Genomic DNA, 22,704 nt, shown 5'->3' with positions numbered 1-22,704 from the left:
CAGGTTAAGAACGGACCACCGGAACAAATTAAGTACATAACCAGAGGTACCACTGTATAGGTGATTGGGAAGTCCTGCACAACAAACCCATGCCCCAAAACAATAGTTTTGCAGTAAAGAAAGTGACAGAGAAATTCACTGGAAACTATAAGTCTTTTAATGCTTAAATGTTTCTTTGAGTGTGCTTCAATCTTCCTGCCACACCTGTGTGATGCTCCACACCCTCTGAGAAGCCCTTAGCTGGAACAAATTCTCTCCTGGGGAATATTTGGCTGGTACATGCTCTGGTTATCTCCCGCTTGGACTACTGCCATGTGCTGTCCGTGAGGCTACCTTTGAAGGTGACCCAGAAACTACAACTAACCCAGAATGCGGCAGCCAGACTGGTGACTGGGAGCGGCCACCGAGACCACATAACACCGGTCCTGAAAGACCTACATTGGATCCCAGTACATTTCCAAGCACAATTCAAAGGGCTGGTGCTGAACTTTAAAGCCTAAACAGTCTCAGCCTAGTAGACCAGAAGGAGTGTCTCCACCCCCATAGTTGAGGCCGGACACTGAGGTCCAGCTCTGAGGGCCTTCTGATGGTTCCCTCCCTGAGAGAAGCAAAGCTACAAGGAACCAGGCAGAGGGCCTTCTCAGTGGTAGTGCCCGCCCTGTGGAACGCCCTCCCACCAGATGTCAAAGAGATGAGTACAGTGGTACCTCGGGTTAAGAACTTAATTTGTTCTGGAGGTCTAAACTGTTCTTAACCTGAAGCACCACTTTAGCTAATGGGGCCTCCGGCTGCCGCCGCTGGAGCACGATTTCTGTTCTCATCCTGAAGCAAAGTTCTTAACCCGAGGTACTATTTCTGGGTTAGCGGAGTTTGTAACCTGAAGCATATGTAACCTGAAGTGTATGTAACCCGAGGTACCACTGTAACCATGTAAGCTTTAGAAGACATCTGAAGGCAGCCCTGTATCGGGAAGTTTTTAATGGTTGATGTTGTATCGGGGTTTTAATATTTTTGGGGGAACCTCCCAGAGTGGCCGGGGCAATCTAGTCAGGTGGGTGCCTATTTATTTCTTCTTCTTCTTCTTCTTCTTCTTCTTCTTCTTCCACGATGGGCAAAAAGATTCCGGCATTTCAGGAAGTTGGACTTGGTGACCCAACTCTACAATCCTATGTTTCTATAGCTATAAAGACAGTTTAAAGCAGCGCCAGCACATGCATATAATCCATTTTTTTCTCCTGCCTTGCCTTTCCACTTAGGCCCGGGGGTGAGGTGGTGGGTGGAGGGGAGAACAGGTCACGTTTGCAGCGTTTCAAGAAACCCTTCGCTTCTGGTGCCGAACTGCAGCGAGAACTTGAAGGACGTGGGAGGGAAAAGGAGACAGCCTGGGAACGGGACTCTCTATAGGACCCTGCAGGGCCGGGAGGGAGCAGCAGGAGGTGGGGAGAGAGGAGCGCTGCTCGGGACGGGGGGGGGGGGGGCATCCTTTGCTGCAAAGACGCAGCTGGAGAGCGCTTTTTCCTCCCCCCACCCATCACAACTTTCCAGAAGTTTCTCTCGCGGGGTTATATAGCCCCCTCCTCCGGGCCGCCGCGTCGCAGAAAGCGCAAAGAGAAGCCCGGCTATACTTTCGCCGCCCGAGCGCCATCTCCGAGGTGAGCTGGGGTCCCTTTTGGAGACTTTTTGCGCAACTCTCGGGGAACCCTGAGCGCGCCTAGCTCCGCTGACGGCTCCGAGTGCCCGCTTACTCGGGAGTAAGCCCCTTGACCTTCAGCGGGACTTCTTTCCAAGGAAGCGCAAAGCTTCCTTAAGGCCGCTTTGGGGAGCTTTCCTTTTTTGGGAAGCCTGCCTTGCTAGGAAAAGCGACTCTCCCTTTCCGGACGGCGAGGCGTCCGTTCCCTGCGGGTGGTTCTCCTGCGCAAGCCCCGCTGGGAGAAGCCGTGCCGTCGTGGTCCCGAGGCTTTGGCAGGAGTACGGCCCGCGCCGGGGTGGCCTCCTTAACCCCCGCTTGCCCCAGGCGTGAATTCGGATTATGGCTCAGGGTGGATCTGATCTTGGATTTGAACTTCGCAAAGGGGGCGTAGGGGAAACAGTTTCCTCTCCTTTTTGCAAAGCTGCATTCCTTTTGTAGCCGATTCGTTTGCTGGCTTTTTGGGGGTGCGCTCAAAAGAAACCCCCTCCGTCGCCACCAGGCGGGACCTTTGAGACACGTCGGTGAGCCGTCGAGCTCTCCTTATTTGGGGAAGGTGGCCTTTTCATGCAACGTCTCCGGGCTCTCCATCCAGGACCACAGAATTGGAGGGAACCCTGGGGGTCATCTAGTCCAACCCCCTGAAAATACGAATATGCAGCTGTCCCAGTCAGGGATCGAACCTGCAACCTTGGCACTATCAGCACCAGGCTCTATCCAAATTGAGTTATCCAGGCTATGCAATGAAATGCGTTAGGCGGGGGCTCCTGGCAGTGATGTAACCAGAGGCCAAGGTTGGTCTAGTCCAGCCGTTCTCAACCTGTGGGTCCCCAGATGTTGTTGGACTACAACTCAAGTGGGGCGCATCTTGCGCTCTAGGATGCTCCTCGCCGTGCGCTCTGCAGGGCGCGCGTAATGCCCGCGCGCCCGCTCGCTTTAGGACCCGGCTTTGGAGAGCGGATGCCGAGAGGGACCCCCGGGATCTCCTGGAGAGCAGGCGGAGCAGGGAGGATCGCGAGATCGCCCTTTTCCTTGTGGGGAGCAGCAGCCGCCGCCTCCGCCCCGTCTCTCTCCCTCCTCCAGCGCTATTCCTGGGCCTTGCGAGCTAGTTGGCTGCAACTTTTGCCGGCAGGGTTAAGCCTGCTCCGGTTTCCTCGCGGTGGCTGCTGACTGCATGGAAAGATTGCTGGAGGAAATGTACCCCCGCCCCTCCCGCGGGGAAAAAAACAGTAGCAAGGGTGGGGGAAAGATGCTCCCGATTATACAAGCCTGGCCCCATAGAAGGGATGTTTGTTTTTTTGGTGGTAGCGATGTGGTACTTGCGTTCAGTGCCTAGATTGGGGGAGGGCGTTCTAGGTTAAATGTTGAGTTATTCCCCACCCCCACCCTGATGCCCAAAGGTCTCAAATGTGGGGTGGAGTGGCAGGCACCCACTAAATATTTGGGGATGGCAGAAGAAGTGGAAAGAGGCAGAGAGGGCACAAATCTCACCAACGCTAAACACATCCCATGAGAGAAGTTTAAGTGCCTTAAAAGGTAGGAATAGACCTGCCTTTGGATCAGATTCAAAAGTCCTTTGGAGTCCAATATCTTGCTTCCCGCAGAAAACAACCAAATGCACCCAGAAAACAGGACAAAGAGGCAGCAGCTCCTTTCACTTAATGTGCCCTTAATAGTTATATATTTTAAAACCTGTTGTCATCACCAGTGCCTTGCATGGGAACAAAACAGCTTAAAGCTGCAAGCCCCACTAACTGGGGGGGGGGTAAGTCCCCCCCCAAAGAGAGCAGAATTAGCATCTTGGTCAGTGAAAAATAATTCCATGCAGTTCATCCCTGTGTTTGTGGGTTTGGAATCTCCAAAAATAATTCCATGCAGTTCATCCCTTGTCTCTCTGGATGAATAAATACAAAAGGTAGGCGTTCCAGAATCATAGCGGACAGACTTATTTCAGGTCCAATGTGGCGGAGTGCGCCTATGATATGAAACGAGAAGTGTAAACCCATGCTCCCTTTTTGCCGTGGGAACCCAGAGTTCCCCCCATAAGCAAAGCTTGGAAAGGTAAAAGAAAGCCAAATTCAAAAAAGCGCATTGTGCTCTCATGTACAACTAACCAAATGTTACCTCTTTGCTAAAATGCAGTTGCGGTTTCTTTGTCTGCAAACCCCAAATCTGTTTTTTTTTTTAACTTTTGAGGGTCGGATCTTTTGGTAACCCGAGAAATACCGTCACGTTTCACGTGCAAACTCTGAAATCCAACGCAGAATGCAAAAATGGGTCTCTTTAAAAATAAGTGTCCGGCCCTCGTGGGAAAGTCTCAACAGCGTAGCAAGGACGTTGGGGCTTAGATTTTGATGGGTGTGTTTTGTACAGCTCACCATCTCTGTCTCCCCATCCCCGGTCACTCCATTTAAAATGTTTTGCCAAAATAAACCAAATTCCACGAAAGCCCAAATTTTGTGATGCGTCCGAATAAACAGTGGGCAATACTTGTCTGAGATGCTTTTTCGGTGAGGGGTAATTTGTGCAGATTGCGCCCGGCTTTGGTTTAGATATGGCATACCATTGCTAATTCTCGGTGTCTGGTCTTGCCTCGGCTTGCTTACGTGGCATGTGGGGGCAGCCAGGGACGTAGGAGGGGCTTCATTATGTGTAGTGCTGAGGGAACACTGCAAAGCATGCAGTGTAGATTTTATGCACTGCCATTCTGCATTTTCCAGCTTGCCAATTCGCTTGGGGAAAGTTTTAGCACACTTCTGGAACATGTTACAGATTTCTTTCATTTCTGCCACACCTTTTTAAATGCTCCAAGGAACCTTTTCATGACTGAGTGGAGATTTGAACCCTGATCTCCCGGGTAACGGCTGTACCAGCTCAGTAGAGGAAAAGCACCAGCATTTTAAGATTCAAGTGCATAGCAAACACAAGCTCTACCCATATTTTGCATTCCACAGCTGGTAGCTAACCGGTTTCCTAAAATGCTTATAATGGCATATTTAACATTCCAAAGCGGGTAGCTAACTAATTTCCTAAAGGGTGGATTGAAAAAAGTTGAAATCCCAGGACTGCAAAACCCCAAATCTCACAAATTGCTCTCGAAGCACCATCAGTTGGGTTGAGAAAAGGAGGAGGGTTGCTCATTTAGGGCACCCAAATTCTTTTTCCCACATATCTATGGTCCCAGGGAGTTCCACAGCTGCTGGCCCCGCCCACCTGGCCCTGAGTCCCCGCCCTCTTTCTTGGAAGCCCTATCCACATTATGCCATGTGGAAGTGGGAGGGGCTATGCAAAACAGCGAGAAGGAGGACCGCCCAGGCATTGGCTTGCAGGCAGGAATTCCAGAGGGGCGGCCACGTGGCTCTGTGATTGGTCCCCTTCCAATTTCAAAGTCCGCTTGGAATGGTGAGGTCTAGAAAGTTGTTTCCTGCAATTAAAGGAAATACTCCAACCCTCCTATATAGCAGCGGCTTCTGATTCCTTCCTCCTTCCTGGCCCGCCGACATGTAAACTGTAATTTCTAAAGCATCCTGTTGATCTGTTCTGTGCAAATGTTCTCGGATCTTTGAGGGAACTGCCTGATTTGTCTTGTTTTCTTTCAGAATGAAAAAGCCAAACGTTGACCACACTAAGAGAAAGTTACAAGGTATCTTTAGAAGAACAACAAAAACTAAAACCCTCCACACTTGTCACACCACATATCCAAAATGAAATAACACTTAAAAGCTAGCGCCCTGTAGCTTTTAAGGAACCTGGGTTAGAATGATAGGTTTGAAGACTTAAGCCTTCTGCCTTTCCCTCAGGCAGGGTAACCTGGTTCAGGAAAAGCACCCAAAATAGCTAGCTTGGCCCAGCTGTACATATAGTATTGCCATATTTCAAAAAGTAAAAACCAGAATACCACGAAAGTTGTAAAGCTTTTTTTTTTTTAACCACCAAAATTGTTTTTCCAATGAAAAAAACACCCCCAAAAATTGCCTTTTTCGATTGAAAGAGCGCTGCCTTTTGCAAAAAAAAATTTTTCAACAACCTCCTTGATCACTGCATTGCTCAGGTGCAATTAATGCTTATTTCCCTGTTTAAGCTAAAATCACCTTCTTGAGAGTTAAAACGCTTTTCTTTGCTGGGAGCCTAATATAGAACCTCGACACTGCCTCCTTTCTGAAAACCTTGTGGATGGTGGAGCGGCAGGTCTGAAAATAATTAATTGGGTTGTTGGTTCACAACCCGGAGAAGGTCTTAACAGCTCTGCAGGCACAGGTGAAGAACAAGCGTAGAAACTTTCCTGTAACTTCCTCCTTCTTGGCTGCAGAGCTGTTTAATAATAATAATAATAATAATAATAATAATAATAATAATAATAATTTATTTATACCCCGCCCTCCCTGGCCAGAGCCGGGCTCAGGGTGGCTAACACCAGTAAAATTAGAATTAAAATATAATGGGGGGGGGGGGGACCAATTCAAAATACAGGTTAAAAATACAATTTAAAATGCAGCCTCATTTTAATAGTAGCCCATAAATCAAAACCATAAGGGGAGGGAAACATAAGGATCAGACTGAGTCCAAACCAAAGGCCAGGCGCAACAGTCTTACAAGCCCTGCGGAAAGATGTCAAGTCCCGCAGGGCCCTGGTCTCTTGTGACAGAGCGTTCCACCAAGTTGGGGCCAGTGCTGAAAAGGCCCTGGCCCTAGTTGAGACCAATCTAACCACTTTGCGACCTGGGACCTCTAAAGTGTTGTCATTTGTGGACCTTAAGGTCCTCCGCAGGGCATACCGGGAGATTATGTTGGAGACTGAGAGCTCTGCAGTCTGGCAAGTCCAGGCAAGCTCACTCTTAACATTCTCAAAGACAAGCAGTTTAACCCCAGCAGTCAATTACTTTGCTTCTGTAGCAAAACTTTTTGCCCTCCAATGTTTTTGGACGACATATCCCATCTTCCATGACTGCTGGCTGCTGGGAGATGGAGTCTACCAGCATCTGGAAGATGTCACCATCCCTGCTCTGAACCAGCCTTACCCAATCTGGTGCCTTGCTCCAGATGTTTCAGATTACAACTCATCATCATATTTGGCGCAATCGTATAGAGCAGTGTTCCCCAACCTTGGGCCTCCAGCTGTTTTTGGACTACAATTCCCATCATCCTTGACCACTGGTCTTGCTAGCGAGGGATGATGGGAGTTGTAGTCCAAAAACAGCTGGAGGCCCAAGGTTGGGGAACACTGGTATAGAGGACCAGAAGTTCCTCTATCCCTGTCTGTTGTGTCCAAACCGCTAATGCGGTTTGCTTAACCACTGAAGACCAGCTTTTGCTGCAGTTTGGGAGTGTTAGCCGTGCAGACCACAGAGGAGTACCATATTTTTTGCTCTATAAGACTCACTTTTTCCCTCCTAAAAAGTATGGGGAAATGTTGTGTGCGTCTTATGGAGCGAATGCAGGCTGCGCAGCTATCCCAGAAGCCAGAACAGCAAGAGGGATCGCTGCGCAGCGATCCCTCTTGCTGTTCTGGCTTCTGAGATTCAGAATATATCTTTTTCTTGTTTTCCTCCTCCAAAAACTAGGTGCGTCTTGTGGCCTGGTGCGTCTTATAGAGCAAAAAATACGCTAAATCTTTGCTGGCCGAAGCTACAGCCATCTTAGGGGATTTGTTGCTGCTGAATGTGCAGCTGGAGCATAGCTGCAAAGGCACCAGCTGCTCAAGACACATTAGGAAAGAGGATGAAACTCTTAAGCTTGGGGTCATGGGTTTGATCCCCATGTTGGGCATTAATAATACTAATACTAATAATACTAATAATAATAAATTATTTGTACCCTGCCCATCTGGCTGGGTTTCCCCAGCCACTCTGGGTGGCTTCCACAGAGACCAAAAATACACTAATATGTCATACATTAAAAACTTCCCTGAACAGGGCTGCCTTAATATTAATCCCAGCTCTACAGTACTATGAGATCCAAAGTGACCCTCCAGGCCGGCCTTTCTCAACATTTGGGACCCAGATGTTGTTGAACTACAACTCCCATCACCCCTAGCTAGCAAGGCCAGAGCTCAGGGACGATGGGAGTTGTAGTCCAACAACATCTGGGGACCCACAGGTTGAGAACCGCTGCTCCAAAGTGGCCATTGCAGATCTTGCTCCTCCAGATCTAACCAGGGACTGGTTCTAACCAGATCAGAATATATACAGCAAGAAAGAAGACTTCTGGTTTTAAAAGCCTTCGTGCTTTTTCATCTCCATCCCTGCTCCCACCCAACCACCGCCACCGAAAAGACCTTTTTAAACTATCTGCATTGCTCGGAACTATAATTTGACCCCATGTGGAAAGCTGTGCTATTTCCGGGAGTTAATTGCAGAGGGCCTTCTGCTTCAGTTTTGCCTGCCTGCCTGCCTGCGTGGCTCTTCTCCCCCCGCTTTCTGCATGGAATGTCCCGGGGGGAGGCGGGGAAAATGGCTTCTCCCACTTCCTTCGCTTTGGTTTATTCTGCTGCAGATAGAGGACATAGCTCAGACCCCACCCTTGGCGAGGCGCCCCGGAGCGCAGCTGGATGAGGTCTTGGCTACCTCCCAGATGGGATCAGGGAAGAAAAATGCAGAATTTGGAGCAGAGTGGAAGCTCAGAAAGAGTTTTGTCTGAACTGGCCCTTGCTAATCTGGTGCCTTCCAGGTGTTTTGGAACATCTGGATGCTTTGGACTCTCGTTCCTTTTAAAGCAGAGGTTGGATGCTCATCTGTCATGGATGCTTGACCTGAGATTCCTGCAGGGGGTTGGACTAGATGACCCCTGGGTCCCTTCTAGTGCTAAGATTCCATGGAGAGCACCAGATTGCTGAAAGGCGGAGTAATAAATAATAATAGGTAAAGGTAAAGGACCCCTGACAGTTAAGTCCAGTCGCAGATGACTCTGGGGTTGTGGCGCTCATCTCGCTTTACAGGCCGAGGGAGCCGGCGTTTGTCTGCAGACAGTATTTCCAGGTCATGTGGCCAGCAGGACTAAACCGCTTCTGGCACAACAGAACACCGAAACCAGAGCAGCACATGGAAACGCCGTTTACCTTCCCGCCGGAGTGGTGCCTATTTATCTACTTGCACTGATGTGCTTTCGAACTGCTAGGTGGGCAGGAGCAGGGACTGAGCCACAGGAGCTCAGCCTGTCGCAGGGATTCGAACCGCCGACCTTCTGATCGGCAAGCCCAAGAGGCTCAGTGGTTTAGACCACAGCGCCACCCGCGTCCCTGTAATAATAATAATAATAATGATGGATAAATAATACTATTTAGAGCAGTTTTTGAAATCCAAAAGTTCAGTTATAGAATTGGCTCCAGCCAGATGTCATAATGGCCACCGACTCAGAGGGCTTTAAAAGAGGTTTGGACAGAGATGGAAAGAAGATAAAGTCCTGACCAGAGAAGAATGGCAGATCAAGTTGATGGATTTATAATTTTATCTTAAAAACCACTGTAAACAGTTAAAATTGTTAGTAGGATTGGAATAACACTTGTAGTTCAATGGTGAATTTTGGGCACAATGGAGAGGTAAAAGACGCAGAAGGAAATGATTAACAACAGGACCCACAAAGGTCAAAGAGAGAAGGCTATGAGATTCTTTGGAATCTCATTTTTATGTTGGGTATTGTGATTGTAAAACTGTAATTTGAAAAACCAAATGAATAAATTAAAATAAAATAAAGGTAAAGGTACCCCTGCCCGTACGGGCCAGTCTTGACAGACTCTAGGGTTGTGGGCCCATCTCACTCAAGAGGCCGGGGGCCAGCGCTGTCCGGAGACACTTCCGGGTCACGTGGCCAGCGTGACATCGCTGCTCTGGCGAGCCAGAGCCGCACACGGAAACGCCGTTTACCTTCCCGCTAGTAAGCGGTCCCTATTTATCTACTTGCACCCGGGAGTGCTTTCGAACTGCTAGGTTGGCAGGCGCTGGGACCGAGCAACAGGAGCGCACCCCGCCGCGGGGATTCGAACCGCCGACCTTTCGATCGGCAAGTCCTAGGCGCTGAGGCTTTTACCCACAGCGCCACCCGCGTCCCTAAAATAAAATAGGGTCAGACAAATTCACAGAGGGTCTCAGTGGCTACTGGCCATGAAGGCTGTGCCTTGCCGTCACAGTTTGAGGCAGCAATGCTTTTGAGGAAACCACAAGAGAATTGAGGGCTTTTGTGCTAGAATCCTGCTTCCTGGCTTCCCACAGATGAGTCCCTGGCCTGATCCAGCCAGCTCTTTCTATGCTCTTTTGGCATTGTGTTCCCGTTCAGAAACTGTTTTTTAACCTCTCTTGAATCGAGAAAAAGGACAGCGTCTCAGTAGTGGCGGCAGCTCTGTGCATCGATTCGTCCCTCCGCCTTGGCGAAAGGACATTTTCCTCCCCAGTGGGAATATCTGGGATTAAGGCAACAAGCAGTTCGGTTGCTGCTATTAATACTGCACCATTGAGGCACTTAGCCAATTCGGACAAATCCAAAGCGTTGAACAGCCTGTCCCAGCCTTCCTTAAAGCTGGTGTCCTCGTGTCGCTGGACTCCAAGTCCCATCAGCCTCACCTGGCATCCTGAGCGGTCGTAGATTATGGGATGTAGCCAGAGATAGGAATTGGGACAGATGTGGTGCAGATGTTTTAGTGGGAACATTCAGTTAGCCCTGATGTGGAGTCACAAAAGAATCTCTCCTACCTCTGGGAGTGACTGCCAGTTGCCTGGCTGCCTGAGTCTGTGCTCTGGGATTAAAGTCAATAATTAGCACCATTCAGCCAGAAGTACCGTATTTTTCGCTCTATAAGGTGCATCAGACCATAAGATGCACCTGGTTTTTGGAGGAGGAAAACAAGAAAAAAAATATTCTGAATTTCAGAAGCCAGAACAACAAGAGGGATCGCTGCGCAGCGAAAGCAGTAATCCCTCTTGCTGTTCTGGCTTCTGGGATAGCTGTGCAGCCTGCATTCGCTCCGTAAGACGCACACACATTTCCCCTTACTTTTTAGGAGGGAAAAAGTGAGTCTTATAGAGCAAAAAATACAGTATTTCCCAGAATAACAGCTGGTGCAGAATTTTTTTTAATTTTTAATTTTTTTGCATGCTGAAACGAAGCTTTTTCAGGTGCGGGGAGAGTAGTGGATACATCACATTTTTAATTAAAGGGAGGAATAAGATTGTGATATGATTTGTTTGGGTGGGGGACGACCGTTAAATACTCAAACTTTCTCAGAATCCGAAAGCTCCCTCTGGTGGGTCCTGCAAGGAAGTGCAAATAGCTGCATGTTGACATTTGGAGATTGCAACCAATGTCTGTCCTTTTCCTCCGCAGCATGCAGGACTCTGCAAACCTCCTTCATATTCCTCCTTTTATCTAACCTGATGGCCCTAAATACTTGCAGGGATGGTGAACCAGTGGCCCTTTAGATATGGTTGGACTACAACTCCCATCATCCCTGGCCATTCGACATGCCTGATGGGAACTGGAGTTCACCTCGATTCCTTGCCAGGGACGTGTCCTCGTTTTGCACCTCTTACTATTTACTGGCCAAAGGTGATTTGCAGCAGCTTGCAACCAACCAAACAGAAACCCACATTGGAACAAAAAAGGACCCCTTGAAACAATACATTAAAAACACCCCAGCCACTTTTCCATCACCGTTTTGAGATGGGGAGACCAGAACCACATGCAGCATTCCAGATACGGCTTTACACTGAGCCGCGCTGCTGATTCATGGACCTCCATATTGTCAATTCAAGACTGGCAGCAGCAGCAGCTCTCCAGGATTTCAGACGGGACATTCCCATCCCTAGCGGGAGATGCCGCGGATGGAACCGTGGACCTTCTGCATGCAGGACAGGTGTCCTGCTGTCTTGCCAAATGCAAGGTGGTTCTTTTTAATGAGATTCAGAAGCAATACAAGCACAAGTGAGTGAGAAGATTAAAGATTCTGTTCTAAACAGCAAGCATCATATACATTACCAAGCAAGCACTTTGATCTGCCACTGGGAAGCCCTTGAGAAGTGGTGACTCGATCTGCCAGGCCAGGTGGCCTCTGTTTGCATGGCCCTGTGGCCATCAGTCCATGCGCAAGCTTCTCAGAATCATAGAGTTGGAAGAGACCACAAGGGCCATCGAGTCCAACCGCCTGTCAAGCAGGAAACACCATCAGAGCACTCCTGACATATGGTTGTCAAGCCTCTGCTTAAAGACCTCCAAAGAAGGAGACTCCACCACACTCCTTGGCAGCAAATTCCACTGTCAAACAGCTCTTACTGTCAGGAAGTTCTTCCTAATGTTTAGGTGGAATCTTCTTTCTTGTCCCAAAACCATCTGATTTATAGATTGTTGATAGCTAGCCTGTATGGCTTGTCCAACTGCCTAGATGCAGTTTATTTTTATTTTTTTTAAATAATTAAATTTTATTTGCTCAACACATAACAACAACAAAAAGACATATTACACCAAATTAAGAATACCATCAGTCGCACATTACATAAAGAATTCATATAAATTCCATAATCCATGAACGGTAATGATCTTTTCCTTTTAAATCCGACTTCCCATCTACTCCATAAATCTAATTGCCATTCTTTGCAGCCAATACATGTTATTGCTATCGTCTCAAATCAGTTCAAAATGTATTATATCATATACCTAATGAACGATATTGCTGGTATTCAAATGCCACAACGGATTTTAAGTCAGTATTATTAATTTTCAAATATATTTTAAATGCTTCCTATTTTGAAATAAATTCACTCCTTAAAAAAATAAAATAAAATTTTATTTAATTTTCCGGATAGGCTGTCTAACTCGGCATAGTCAATCATTTTTTAGACCCACTCTTGCCTTGAGGGAGCTTTTTTACTTTCCCACATTGTGGCTATAAGAACCCTCGCTGCCACCGTTCCATAGAGAAAGATATCCTGAAATTGATTAGGAAAGTCCGCATCAATCATACCCAGTCAATATGCCTCTGGTTTGAAGTTTATTCATTAGTCACTACGGGCAGGTTGTTCATTAGTCACCCTCTTCCCAATGCTTGTACATCAAAAGGTAGCCAACATTATCGCTTCTTCCTTCCACCAGATGACACATTAAAGGCTACTCTGAGCCATCAAAGAGCAGAACAAGTGATGATGTTGTTTAGTCATGTCCGACTCTTCATGACCCCATGGACCAGAGCACGCCAGGCACTCCTGTCTTCCACTGCCTCCCGCAGTTTGGTCAAACTCATGCTGGTAGCTTCGAGAACACTGTCCCACCATCTCGTCCTCTGTCGTCTCCTTCTCCTTGTGCCCTCCATCTTTCCCAACATCAGGGTCTTTTCCAGGGAGTCTTCTCTTCTCATGAGGTGGCCAAAGTCTTGGAGCCTCAGCTTCAGGATCTGTCCTTCCAGTGAGCACTCAGGGCTGATTTCCTTAAGAATGGATAGGTTTGATCTTCTTGCAGTCCATGGGACTCTCAAGAGTCTCCTCCAGCACCATAATCCAAAAGCATTCATTCTTCGGCGGTCAGCCTTCTTTATGGTCCAGCTCTCACTTCCATACATCACTACTGGGAAAACCATAGCTTTAACAAGAGATAGAGGGGAAGTAAACACAGGCAGGAAGAAAAGACCATGTCAGATCACTAAACTCCTCGATTGCCCCTACACCCACCTGCCACTTAGCCATATCCATTCACTACATAGGCCCTTCCAACGCAAGTGGTTTACTTCACCCGTAGAATATGTCTCCTGGTTGAAGGAGGAGCAGGGAAACGGGATGGCTCAGCCTCACTGATCCTTGCCTTCTGTTTCCTTGCAGGCTCAGTTGGGTCCAAGCTTCCATGGCAGCCACCATGTGGATGATCCGACTCCTTGCGCTCTGCGCCTTGGTCCTTGCCGTTCCCCCGGAGGACAAGAAGAAGAGCGAGAAGAAGGCTTCTCCCGGAGACAAGAAGCTGAGCGACAAGGCTGCCGCCCTGGCTGACCGCAGCGCCACCCTGGCCTTCAACCTCTACCACGCCATGGCCAAGGAGAAGAACATGGAGAACATCTTGGTGTCTCCGGTGGTGGTGGCATCTTCTCTCGGGCTGGTGTCCCTGGGCGGCAAGGCCACCACGGCCTCGCAGGCCAAGGCGCTCCTCAGCGCCGACAAGCTGAACGACGACTACGTCCACAGCGGCCTCTCGGAGCTCCTGAGCGAGGTCAGCAACTCCACGGCCCGCAACGTCACCTGGAAGATGGGCAGCCGCCTGTACGGCCCCAGCTCCATCAGCTTCGCCGACGACTTCGTCAAGAGCAGCAAAAAGCACTACAACTATGAGCACTCCAAGATCAACTTCCGGGACAAGCGCAGTGCCCTCAAGTCCATCAACGAGTGGGCCTCCCAGACCACCGACGGCAAGCTGCCTGAGGTCACCAAGGATGTGGAGAAGACGGACGGGGCCCTCATCGTCAATGCCATGTTCTTCAAACGTAAGTGGAAGCCGGCGCGGAGGGTGTGTTGGGGTGCAAGCCCTGAGCTCTTGCTGAGCATGTGGGGTCCAGATAGGAGTGGTGGAATTGTTCAGCCAGCAGGAAGAGCCCTACTGGATGAAACCAAGGGCTTCTGAAATGGAAAATGAGCCAGGTCCCAAGCAAAGAAGAATGGCCACTCAAGTTGACAGGATATGTGCAGGTTGCAGACTTAACGTGTAGAATAAGAGAACAAGAACAACATACGCTTAGAGAAGGTTGAAAAACATTTATTGAATATATGGGAAATAATGGTGTACTGCTGAAAACGCTGGCAGCGTTAAGATAACCGAAATAATATAAATAAAATGGAAGATATAGTGAAAGTATCAGCAACAGAGGAATATTGGTAAAGGGCTGTAATGAGAGACTGGCAATGCAGTGGTACCTTGGGTTACATACGCTTCAGGTTACATACGCTTCAGGTTACAGACACCGCTAGCCCAGAAATAGTACCTCAGGTTAAGAACTTTGCTTCAGGATGAGAACAGAAATCGTGCTCCGGCGGTGCGCCGGCAGCAGCAGGCCCCATTAGCTAAAGTGGTGCTTCAGGTTAAGAATGGTTTCAGGTTAGGAACAGACCTCCAGAACAAATTAAGTGCTTAACCTGAGGTACCACTGTACTCTCAAATGTGGGCTTTGGGCATTCAAAAATGAGATGTCAACAGTGTGGCGGCATTTGGTTCCTTTTAGGGGAAAGGAGTTGCATAACTGTGGGCGCCACTACAGAGAAGGCCCTGTTCTGAGTCACCATTCAGTGAGCAACACCTGTTGTTGAAAGGGCATCCATTCAGGGTGCAAGCTGGCTGGCCCAGGGAGAGGCACTCAGATAAATACCTCAATCCCAAGCTTCTGAGGGCTTTGTGTATTAATATCAGCACCCTGGATTTGGCCTGCTAATGTAAAGACGGCACAGAATAAATAGTGTTAAATAGCATTGCCTGCAAGTGCCAGACAAAATGCCGGCAGCTGTGTTTTGTGCAAGTTCCTTGCTTCTGGGTTTGGCTTCTTGAAAGGCCTGAAACCGCAGCTACAAAGCAAGAACCAGCTGTGTGTTCTTTGAATTGTGGCCGGGGGGGCACACGTGATTGAATCAGATGCGTGAGATACAGCAAACTGGTCCGTCCTGCTGTTAACCGGCCTTGCTTCATCTCTTTGCTTCCACAGCTCACTGGGACGAAAGGTTCCATCACAAGATGGTGGACAATCGTGGCTTTATGGTCACGCGTTCCTACACGGTTGGCATTCCCATGATGCACCGCACCGGTAAGAGAGCCTGGAAAAGGAGCCCGGCCTCATTCTTGGCTGGAAAAGCTTCACTTTTAGACTGCTAACACTTTCTAGGACATGGCCTCGTTCGCCTCTGCGTGGCTCCATCCTTATTTCAGACTTCGTGATAACATCAGTATCTTTGGCGATCCCTCATAGCCGAGTAAGATTGTCTTCCATAAGCACAGTTTTAACGCTGAGTCCGTAAGTGACTGTGGAGGCCAATTTTGGATCCACACGTCGTTCCACAGTGGGGACATAGGTTTCCGGGTGGGAGTTGATCACAGTGAGGGTTTGCCAAGTGTGCCTTCCTCTTAGCATGTTTCTCCCTTGCGTCCTGAGTTCGAGTGTCTTCAAAGCCCATGATACCTTTGGTAAAGGCTGTTCTCCAACTGGAGCGCTCGTAGGCCAGTGTTTCCCAGTTGTTTGTGTTTATACTACATTTTTTAAATATTTGCCTTGAGAGAGCCTTTAAACCTCTTTTGTTGACCACCAGCATTACAGTTTCTATATTTAAGTTCAAAATAGAGTAGTTGCTTTGAAAGATGATCATCAGGCATCCACACAACATGACCAGTCCAACGAAGCTGATGTTGAAGATTCATCGCTTCGACACGGGTGATCTTTGCTTCTTCCAGTACACTGACATTAGTTCGCCTGTCTTCCCAAGTGATGTGTACATTTTTTTGAGGAGACACTGTTGATGGAATCTTTCAAGGAGTCGGAAATGGTGTTTATACGTGGTTTATATTGTGATGTTTAGCTGGTGATCTATCACGATGTTGAAAAACAGACATCGGCCAGCCCTAATCCTGATCCTAAGTGGCATGATTGCTCTTTAGTTGCTTAATTTTCCCCCTTGTTCTGGTACTGTTTTGCCTTGCCCCCATAGAAACCCAATAAATATTCGTGCCAGAAAAGAATAGTGCAGTCTGCATCGATGTGCTGCTGTGCACTTGCCCCTCGCCTGTCTCCCTGCAGCCGCTGACTCATTCCCCTTTGTTTCCGCAGGGCTGTACAACTATTTCAATGACGAGGCAGAGAACCTGCAGATGGTGGAGATGCCTCTGGCGCACAAGCTGTCCAGCATGATCTTCATCATGCCCAACCATGTGGAGCCGCTGGAGAGGCTGGAGAAGCTGCTGACCCGGGAACAGTTGAAGGTCTGGCAGGGGAAGATGAAGCAGCGAGCCGTCGCCATCTCCCTGCCCAAGGTCAGCCTGGAAGTCAGTCACGATCTCCATGTGAGTAGCACCATCGCGTTGCATTTCGCTTTTCATTTGTACACTGTAGTGTTCCCAAAGCAAAGGAAGGATTAGACTCTGGTTAATAGAATGCATTAATAGAAATAGATTAATAGAATAGAATGATTCTATATTCTATAATTAATAGAATAGAATGATTAATAGAAAGGGATGCGGGTGGCACAGTGGGTTAAACCACTGAGCCTAGGACTTGCTGATCAGAAGGCTGGCGGTTTGAATCCCCGCGACGGGGTGAGCTCCCATTGCTCGGTCCCTGCTCCTGACAACCTAGCAGTTCGAAAGCACGTCAAAGTGCAAGTAGATAAATAGGTACCACTCCGGCAGGAAGGTAAACGGCGTTTTTGTGCGCAGCTCTGGTTCGCCAGAAGCGCCTTAGTCATGCTGGCCACATGACCCGGAAGCTGAACGCCGGCTCCCTCGGCCAGTAAAGCGAGATGAGCGCCGCAACCCCAGAGTCGGCCACGACTGGACCTAATGGTCAGGGGTCCCTTTACCTTTACCTAGAATCAAAGGAATTTCTCTCTGTATGCAACTACTTATGTGAGGAGGGTACTTGATGCCCCCAAATGGCATATGAAAGAAGAGCAGAAGTCAAAATGGATGGGAGTCTGCCGAATTTGCAAGTTAAACTCATAAAATTGGAGGACAAGACAGCCTTTGTGGCGATCACACAGGGTCCCCGGACGTTTAACGGTCTATTGATCCCTGTTCCACCACTGTGCTCGCAATACTCTACACCCGCTGCCACCAACTAGTTACTCTCTGGTAAACACTGGGTCCAGTCAGTTGTTAAAAGTGAACCAAAAAAACAAGTTTATTTTACAAGCATTAACAAGTTTATGGTTTCTCAGATAATATTCCTGTCAATATCTTAACTTTAGTTTCTTTACCGGCCTATACCTTCCTAATACCGTCTGACCTTCTGACTGATTATCTCAACTGTTTGACTCGTCTTAACAAATTCTCTCACTCTCTCACCCCAGACTAGCCCAACCCACAGACTTATCTCCTCTGTCTCTCCTAAATCCAGACTGTCGTCTCAACAACTCCAACTAACTAAAAACCTCTGTGCTTAAATCTTATTCACCGTTAACTCTGCCCCCGGGGTTCCCATTGGTTAGTCATTTTACAATTAGTTAACACTTTCCGTATGAACCCAGTATGATGTCACACACCTCGGAGGGTAAAAGCCACAGTCTTCAAGGAGGATTGGAAAATGTTTGTAGATTATATAACAGTCGTACCTTGGTTTTCGGTGTGGCTTCCGATTGGCTGCAGGAAGAAGAGGAGGAGTTTGAATTTGATATCCCGCTTTATCACTCCCCTAAGGAGTCTCAAAGCGGCTAACAATCTCCTTTCCCTTCACAACAAACACTCTGTGAGGCGAGTGAGGCTGAGAGACTTCAGAGAAGTGTGACTGGCCCAAGGTCACCCAGCAGCTGCATGTGGAGGAGCGGAGACGCGAACCCGGTTCCCCAGATTACGAGACTACCGCTCTTAACCACTACACCACACTGGCTCTTCCTGCAGCCAATCAGAAGCCGCACTTTGGTTTCGGAAGTTGAATGGACTTCTGGAACTGATTCCGTTTGACTTCCAAGGTACAACTCTGTGTATGTGTTAAAATGCTAGCAGATTTGGAGTGAACTCATCAGTAAAAGTTACTCTGAGAATATGGTGGAGGAAAGAAGGTATCAAATAATTATAATATGCAGCAGTAATAGATAATTTGAGGAAAGCATGGAAGGGTGGAAGGGAAGTCGATTACCAAGGGAATGTGTATTGGAAAATGTTTGACTAACTGCATTGTTTTTAAATATATATATTATAATTTGTATACCACCTTTGTATATTACTATGCACAAAGTGGTTTATAAGCTGAAGAAATGATGAATCGGACAGCAGAGATCACACATGTAATAAGAGTCCGATCCAATACAAAAAAAGTCACAGTAACAGCATGTTAAATACAGTGGTACCTTGCTTTGAGAACAGCTTAGTTGATGAACAACTTGGACTAAGAACGCTGCAAACCTGGAAGTAGGTGTTTTGGTTTGTGAACTTTGCCTTGGAAGCTGAACATGTTCCGCTTCCTGTTGAGTGTGTTCCATTTGTAAACTGAGTCCCCCGCGGCTATGGGAAAGCACGCCTTGGCTTAAGAACGCTTTGGTTTAAGAACGGACTTCCGGAACGGATTAAGTTCATAAACCGAGGTACCACTGTAAAGCAATATTCAACAATCCATTAGAATATAATATATATGTGCCGTTGTTTTCCAGAAACACTTGGCTGATCTTGGCCTAACAGAAGCCGTCGACAAAAACAAGGCTGACCTCTCTAAGATTTCGGGCAAGAAAGATCTCTACCTCTCCAACGTCTTCCACGCTGCAGCCCTCGAGTGGGACACAGAAGGGAACCCCTTTGAAGGTGACATCTACGCCCGGGAAGAGATGAAAAACCCAAAGCTCTTCTACGCAGATCACCCGTTCTTCTTCCTGATTAAAGACAATAAGACCAACTCCATCCTTTTCATTGGCCGACTAGTGAGGCCCAAAGGAGACAAGATGCGTGATGAATTGTAGTGTGTGAGCCCAAATATGCCATTTGCGTTGGGTTGCCTTTTATTTTTTTAAAATGGGGGGGATGTGGTTTATCTTCTGCAAACCGGTGCACCCATGCCATTAACTCACTAAAAAAAGATTGGAGGTCGTAAAACAGCGGGGAGTTTGGGTCAGAGAGAAGCCAGCCCAGGGAGCCATCCCCGCGAGAAACCACTTTTTGACGCTTTACACCTTATCCTCTTAAGACCTGCCCTGGCACCACAGTTCCCAAATTCCTTTGTTCATGAGTGGCATCCACTGCCCGGTGAGAGATCCTTTTAATTTGTAGGCGTTTTTGCTGCTGTTGAATGTGAAACAGGGGTACAACCAGCTACACGCAATATTTGATCACTAATAGGTGAAATTCTGAGTTCGTACCCGTTACTTATACGACCAAGTAGTCATTGGGAGGGGTGAATTAAAAGGATTTCTCATTAGTGTATCCTTTTGTCAGCTGAAAAGCCCAGTTTGTTTTTAGTTGGGACATTTTCTGAAGTGGAAAAAGGATTCCGGTTCTTTGTGATGGGTTACATAAAAAACTACTCTGGTCCCCAGTTGTGTTTCCAGACAACCACGTCCCTCCAAACTCCTGTAATGTCCCCTTAGAAACTGACTGGTGCTTTTCCTCCTAAGAGGCTACATCCATCATTGAAGGAATGAGCAGCTGAAGCTTGCACCGGCGATGGGTGCCTTATCTTTTTACCTTAACCTTGCCATTAACCTTCCCATTTCTTTTCTCCCTTTGTGCTGAGGCTCCCCTCTGTTAACATTCCCTTTTACCGGAGTTAACGTTGGCAACTCTTGGCCCTTCTTAACAGCATTTGCGTAGTAAGGCAAGGAAGCATTTGGGGTGCCAAAAAAGATAGAATGCCAAGAATAAGTCCAGAGGAGGGTGGGCAAAGGGCAATGGACACAAAACATGGGCCTTACAGTGAACAATTCACACACTGAATCCTGGTGCTATTCTACACTTTGGGAAGAGGGTCTGGGTGGGGAAGAGAACAGGGCAAAGCGCAATTGTGAGATGATTGATTTGTGTTATGTGAATGCAAGTATCAGATGCCTTTATTTTCTATGGTCGCACAAAACCTTTGTCGTACGATTTTTTTGCAATAAAATATTTTTCGGTGACTCGTCCTAAAGCCCTTGAATTTAGGAGGAGGGTGGCTCTTGCCATATGCATAAGTCATCAAACTCTCGAGGCTTGCAGGTCCTACGAGATTTCCAACACAGGCCACATATTTCCCATATTTCTTACAGATCTATGAATACTGTGTGTTGATGCAGTTTATTCTTCTTCGGCGATCACTTGTAGCCAAGTAAGATTGTCTTCCATAAACACGGTCTTAACAGGGAGTCCGTAAGTGACTGTGGAGGCCAATTCTGGATCCACACATCCTTCCACAGTGGGGACATTGGTTTCTGGGTGGGAGTTGATCACGGTGTGGATTTGCCAAGCGTGCCTTCCTCTTAGCACCTTGCGTCCTGAGTTCGAGTGTCTTCAAAGCCCCGGACAACAGGGGGATGGACATAGGAAGATGCTTCCTACATAGGCCAGTGGTCCAGCTAGCTCAGTACTGCCCACACGGGTTGGCAGCAGCTCCCCAGCATTCTCCGCTGGCCTTAACTGAAGCCATCTATGTGCAAAGCCGATGCTTTGTCGCTCCATAAACTGATGCAGTAAACACCCATCGTTCTTCACCATGTGTCATGGTGGCTGGGGCTGATGGGTTTTGAGTCCAGCGTCAAGATAGCAGGCCCCTCAACCATGTTTTGTAGGACCTGCCAAGGGTAGCTGCCGCCGCCACCTAATTCCTCATCACCCACCACTCCCAAGATGACCCACTACAGTTGTACCTTGGTTCTTGAATGCCTTGGTACACATACGTTTTGGCTACCAAATGCCAAAAACCCGGAAGCATTCCTGTTCCACATTCTTTGGAAGCCGAACGTCCAACGCAGTTTCAGACTTGAGTGCAGGAAGGTCCAGCAGCCAATCAGAAACTGCGCCTTGGTTTTCGAATGGACTCCTGGAACAGATTAAGTTTAATAGCCAAGATACCACTGTATGCTCCTTGGGAGACACCATTGGCAACTGGGAACTAAACTTGGCAATCATTTGCTGCAAGCCAGCCAGCCAGGCTGTTCCGTTCCTGATTCTAGTTGACATTTTTCATCGCTGCTTCCCTTAGAAGTTTAAGGTAAAGGTAAAGGTACCCCTGCCCGTACGGGCCAGTCTTGACAGACTCTAGGGTTGTGCGCCCATCTCACTCAAAGAGGCCAAGGGCCAGCGCTGTCCGAAGACACTTCCGGGTCACGTTGCCAGCGTGACATCGCTGCTCTGGCGAGCCAGAGCCGCACACGGAAACGCCGTTTACCTTCCCGCTAGTAAGCGGTCCCTATTTATCTACTTGCACCCAGGGGTGCTTTCGAACTGCTAGGTTGGCAGGCGCTGGGACCGAACAGCGGGAGCGCACCCCGCCGCGGGGATTCGAACCGCCGACCTTTTGATCGGCAAGCCCTAGGCACTGAGGCTTTAACCCACAGCACCACCCGCGTCCCCTTAGAAGTTTAGCCCCACCTTTTTAAAAATCTCAAGCCTGAAGCTTGGATCTCCGCTCTCACATGCATTATCCAGAACACACTTAACTCTTACTTTACAGCAAAGGTGGACAACATTAAGAACCTAAGGACACTTAAGGTCATCATCCAACTGCCTGCAATGCGGGGAATCCTTTGGCTCAATGTGAGGCTCAAACCCACAACCCTGGGATTATGAGTCTCATGCTCTACCAACGGAGCTACATACATGTTCCAGCATCCTGTCCTCTGTGGCCAACCAGGTGTCCATTATGGGAAACCCGGGATTTGAGAGCAAGAGTGCAACTGGTTTGTAGCTAATGGTGTTCAGAAGCATTGATGCTTCCTGGCATCCAGACAGATGCAGGGGTCAGCAAAATTTTTCAGCAGGGGGCCGGTCCACTGTCCCTCAGACCTTGTGGGGGGCTGGATTATATTTGGTGTGTGTGAAAATGAACAAATTCCTATGGCCCACAAATAACCCAGAGATGCATTTTAAATAAAAGCACACATTCTACTCACGTAAAAACAACAGGCAGGACCCACAAATAACCCAGAGATGCGTTTTAAATAAAAGGACACATTCTACTCATGTAAAAACAGAGATTCCTGGACCGTCCGCGGGCCGGATTGAGAAGGCTGGATCCGGCACCCGGGCTTTAGTTTGCCTACCCATGATCCAGAGGGACACCTGACCTCAAGGGAAACTTTGTGGGCCACATGCCAGTTTGAGTGAAGCAGCAGGTCTGGCTTTTCACAGAAAAACAAAAAAGCATTTCTGTATACAGACACACACACACACACAGAGGACCCAATCCA

General features: G+C 48.1%; 1 protein-coding gene and 1 long non-coding RNA gene across 3 annotated transcripts in view; both read left to right on the top strand.

Moving 5' to 3' along the window:
- LOC310675851 overlaps positions 1–20,436 on the top strand; it is a 180,014-nt gene extending 159,578 nt beyond the window's left edge. Inside the window, exon 2 of the long non-coding RNA XR_014510238.1 lies at positions 19,704–20,436. This is a non-coding gene — a long non-coding RNA (uncharacterized lncRNA). The remainder of the gene's footprint in view (positions 1–19,703) is intronic.
- On the top strand, positions 1,333–20,436 carry SERPINH1 (serpin family H member 1). 2 transcript variants are annotated; one of them, XM_083436653.1, is made up of 6 exons: positions 1,423–1,652; positions 5,287–5,330; positions 13,480–14,132; positions 15,339–15,437; positions 16,452–16,684; positions 18,985–20,436. In XM_083436653.1, exons 3-6 carry the CDS (start codon positions 13,502–13,504, stop codon positions 19,285–19,287), a joined length of 1,266 nt encoding a protein of 421 aa, XP_083292779.1. In that variant the 5' UTR covers positions 1,423–1,652; positions 5,287–5,330; positions 13,480–13,501; the 3' UTR covers positions 19,288–20,436. The 2 variants fall into 2 exon arrangements, with proteins under 2 accessions (XP_083292778.1, XP_083292779.1); XM_083436652.1 differs by lacking the exon at positions 5,287–5,330 and having other exon boundaries at positions 1,333–1,652.
- Positions 20,437–22,704: the final 2,268 nt, after the last annotated feature.

The sequence above is a fragment of the Podarcis tiliguerta genome (assembly GCF_965153285.1).
Source record: "Podarcis tiliguerta genome assembly, chromosome: 4".
Lineage (NCBI taxonomy): Eukaryota > Metazoa > Chordata > Lepidosauria > Squamata > Lacertidae > Podarcis > Podarcis tiliguerta.
Note: the sequence above shows the minus strand (reverse complement) of the source record. Positions and strands in the feature narration are given on the sequence as shown.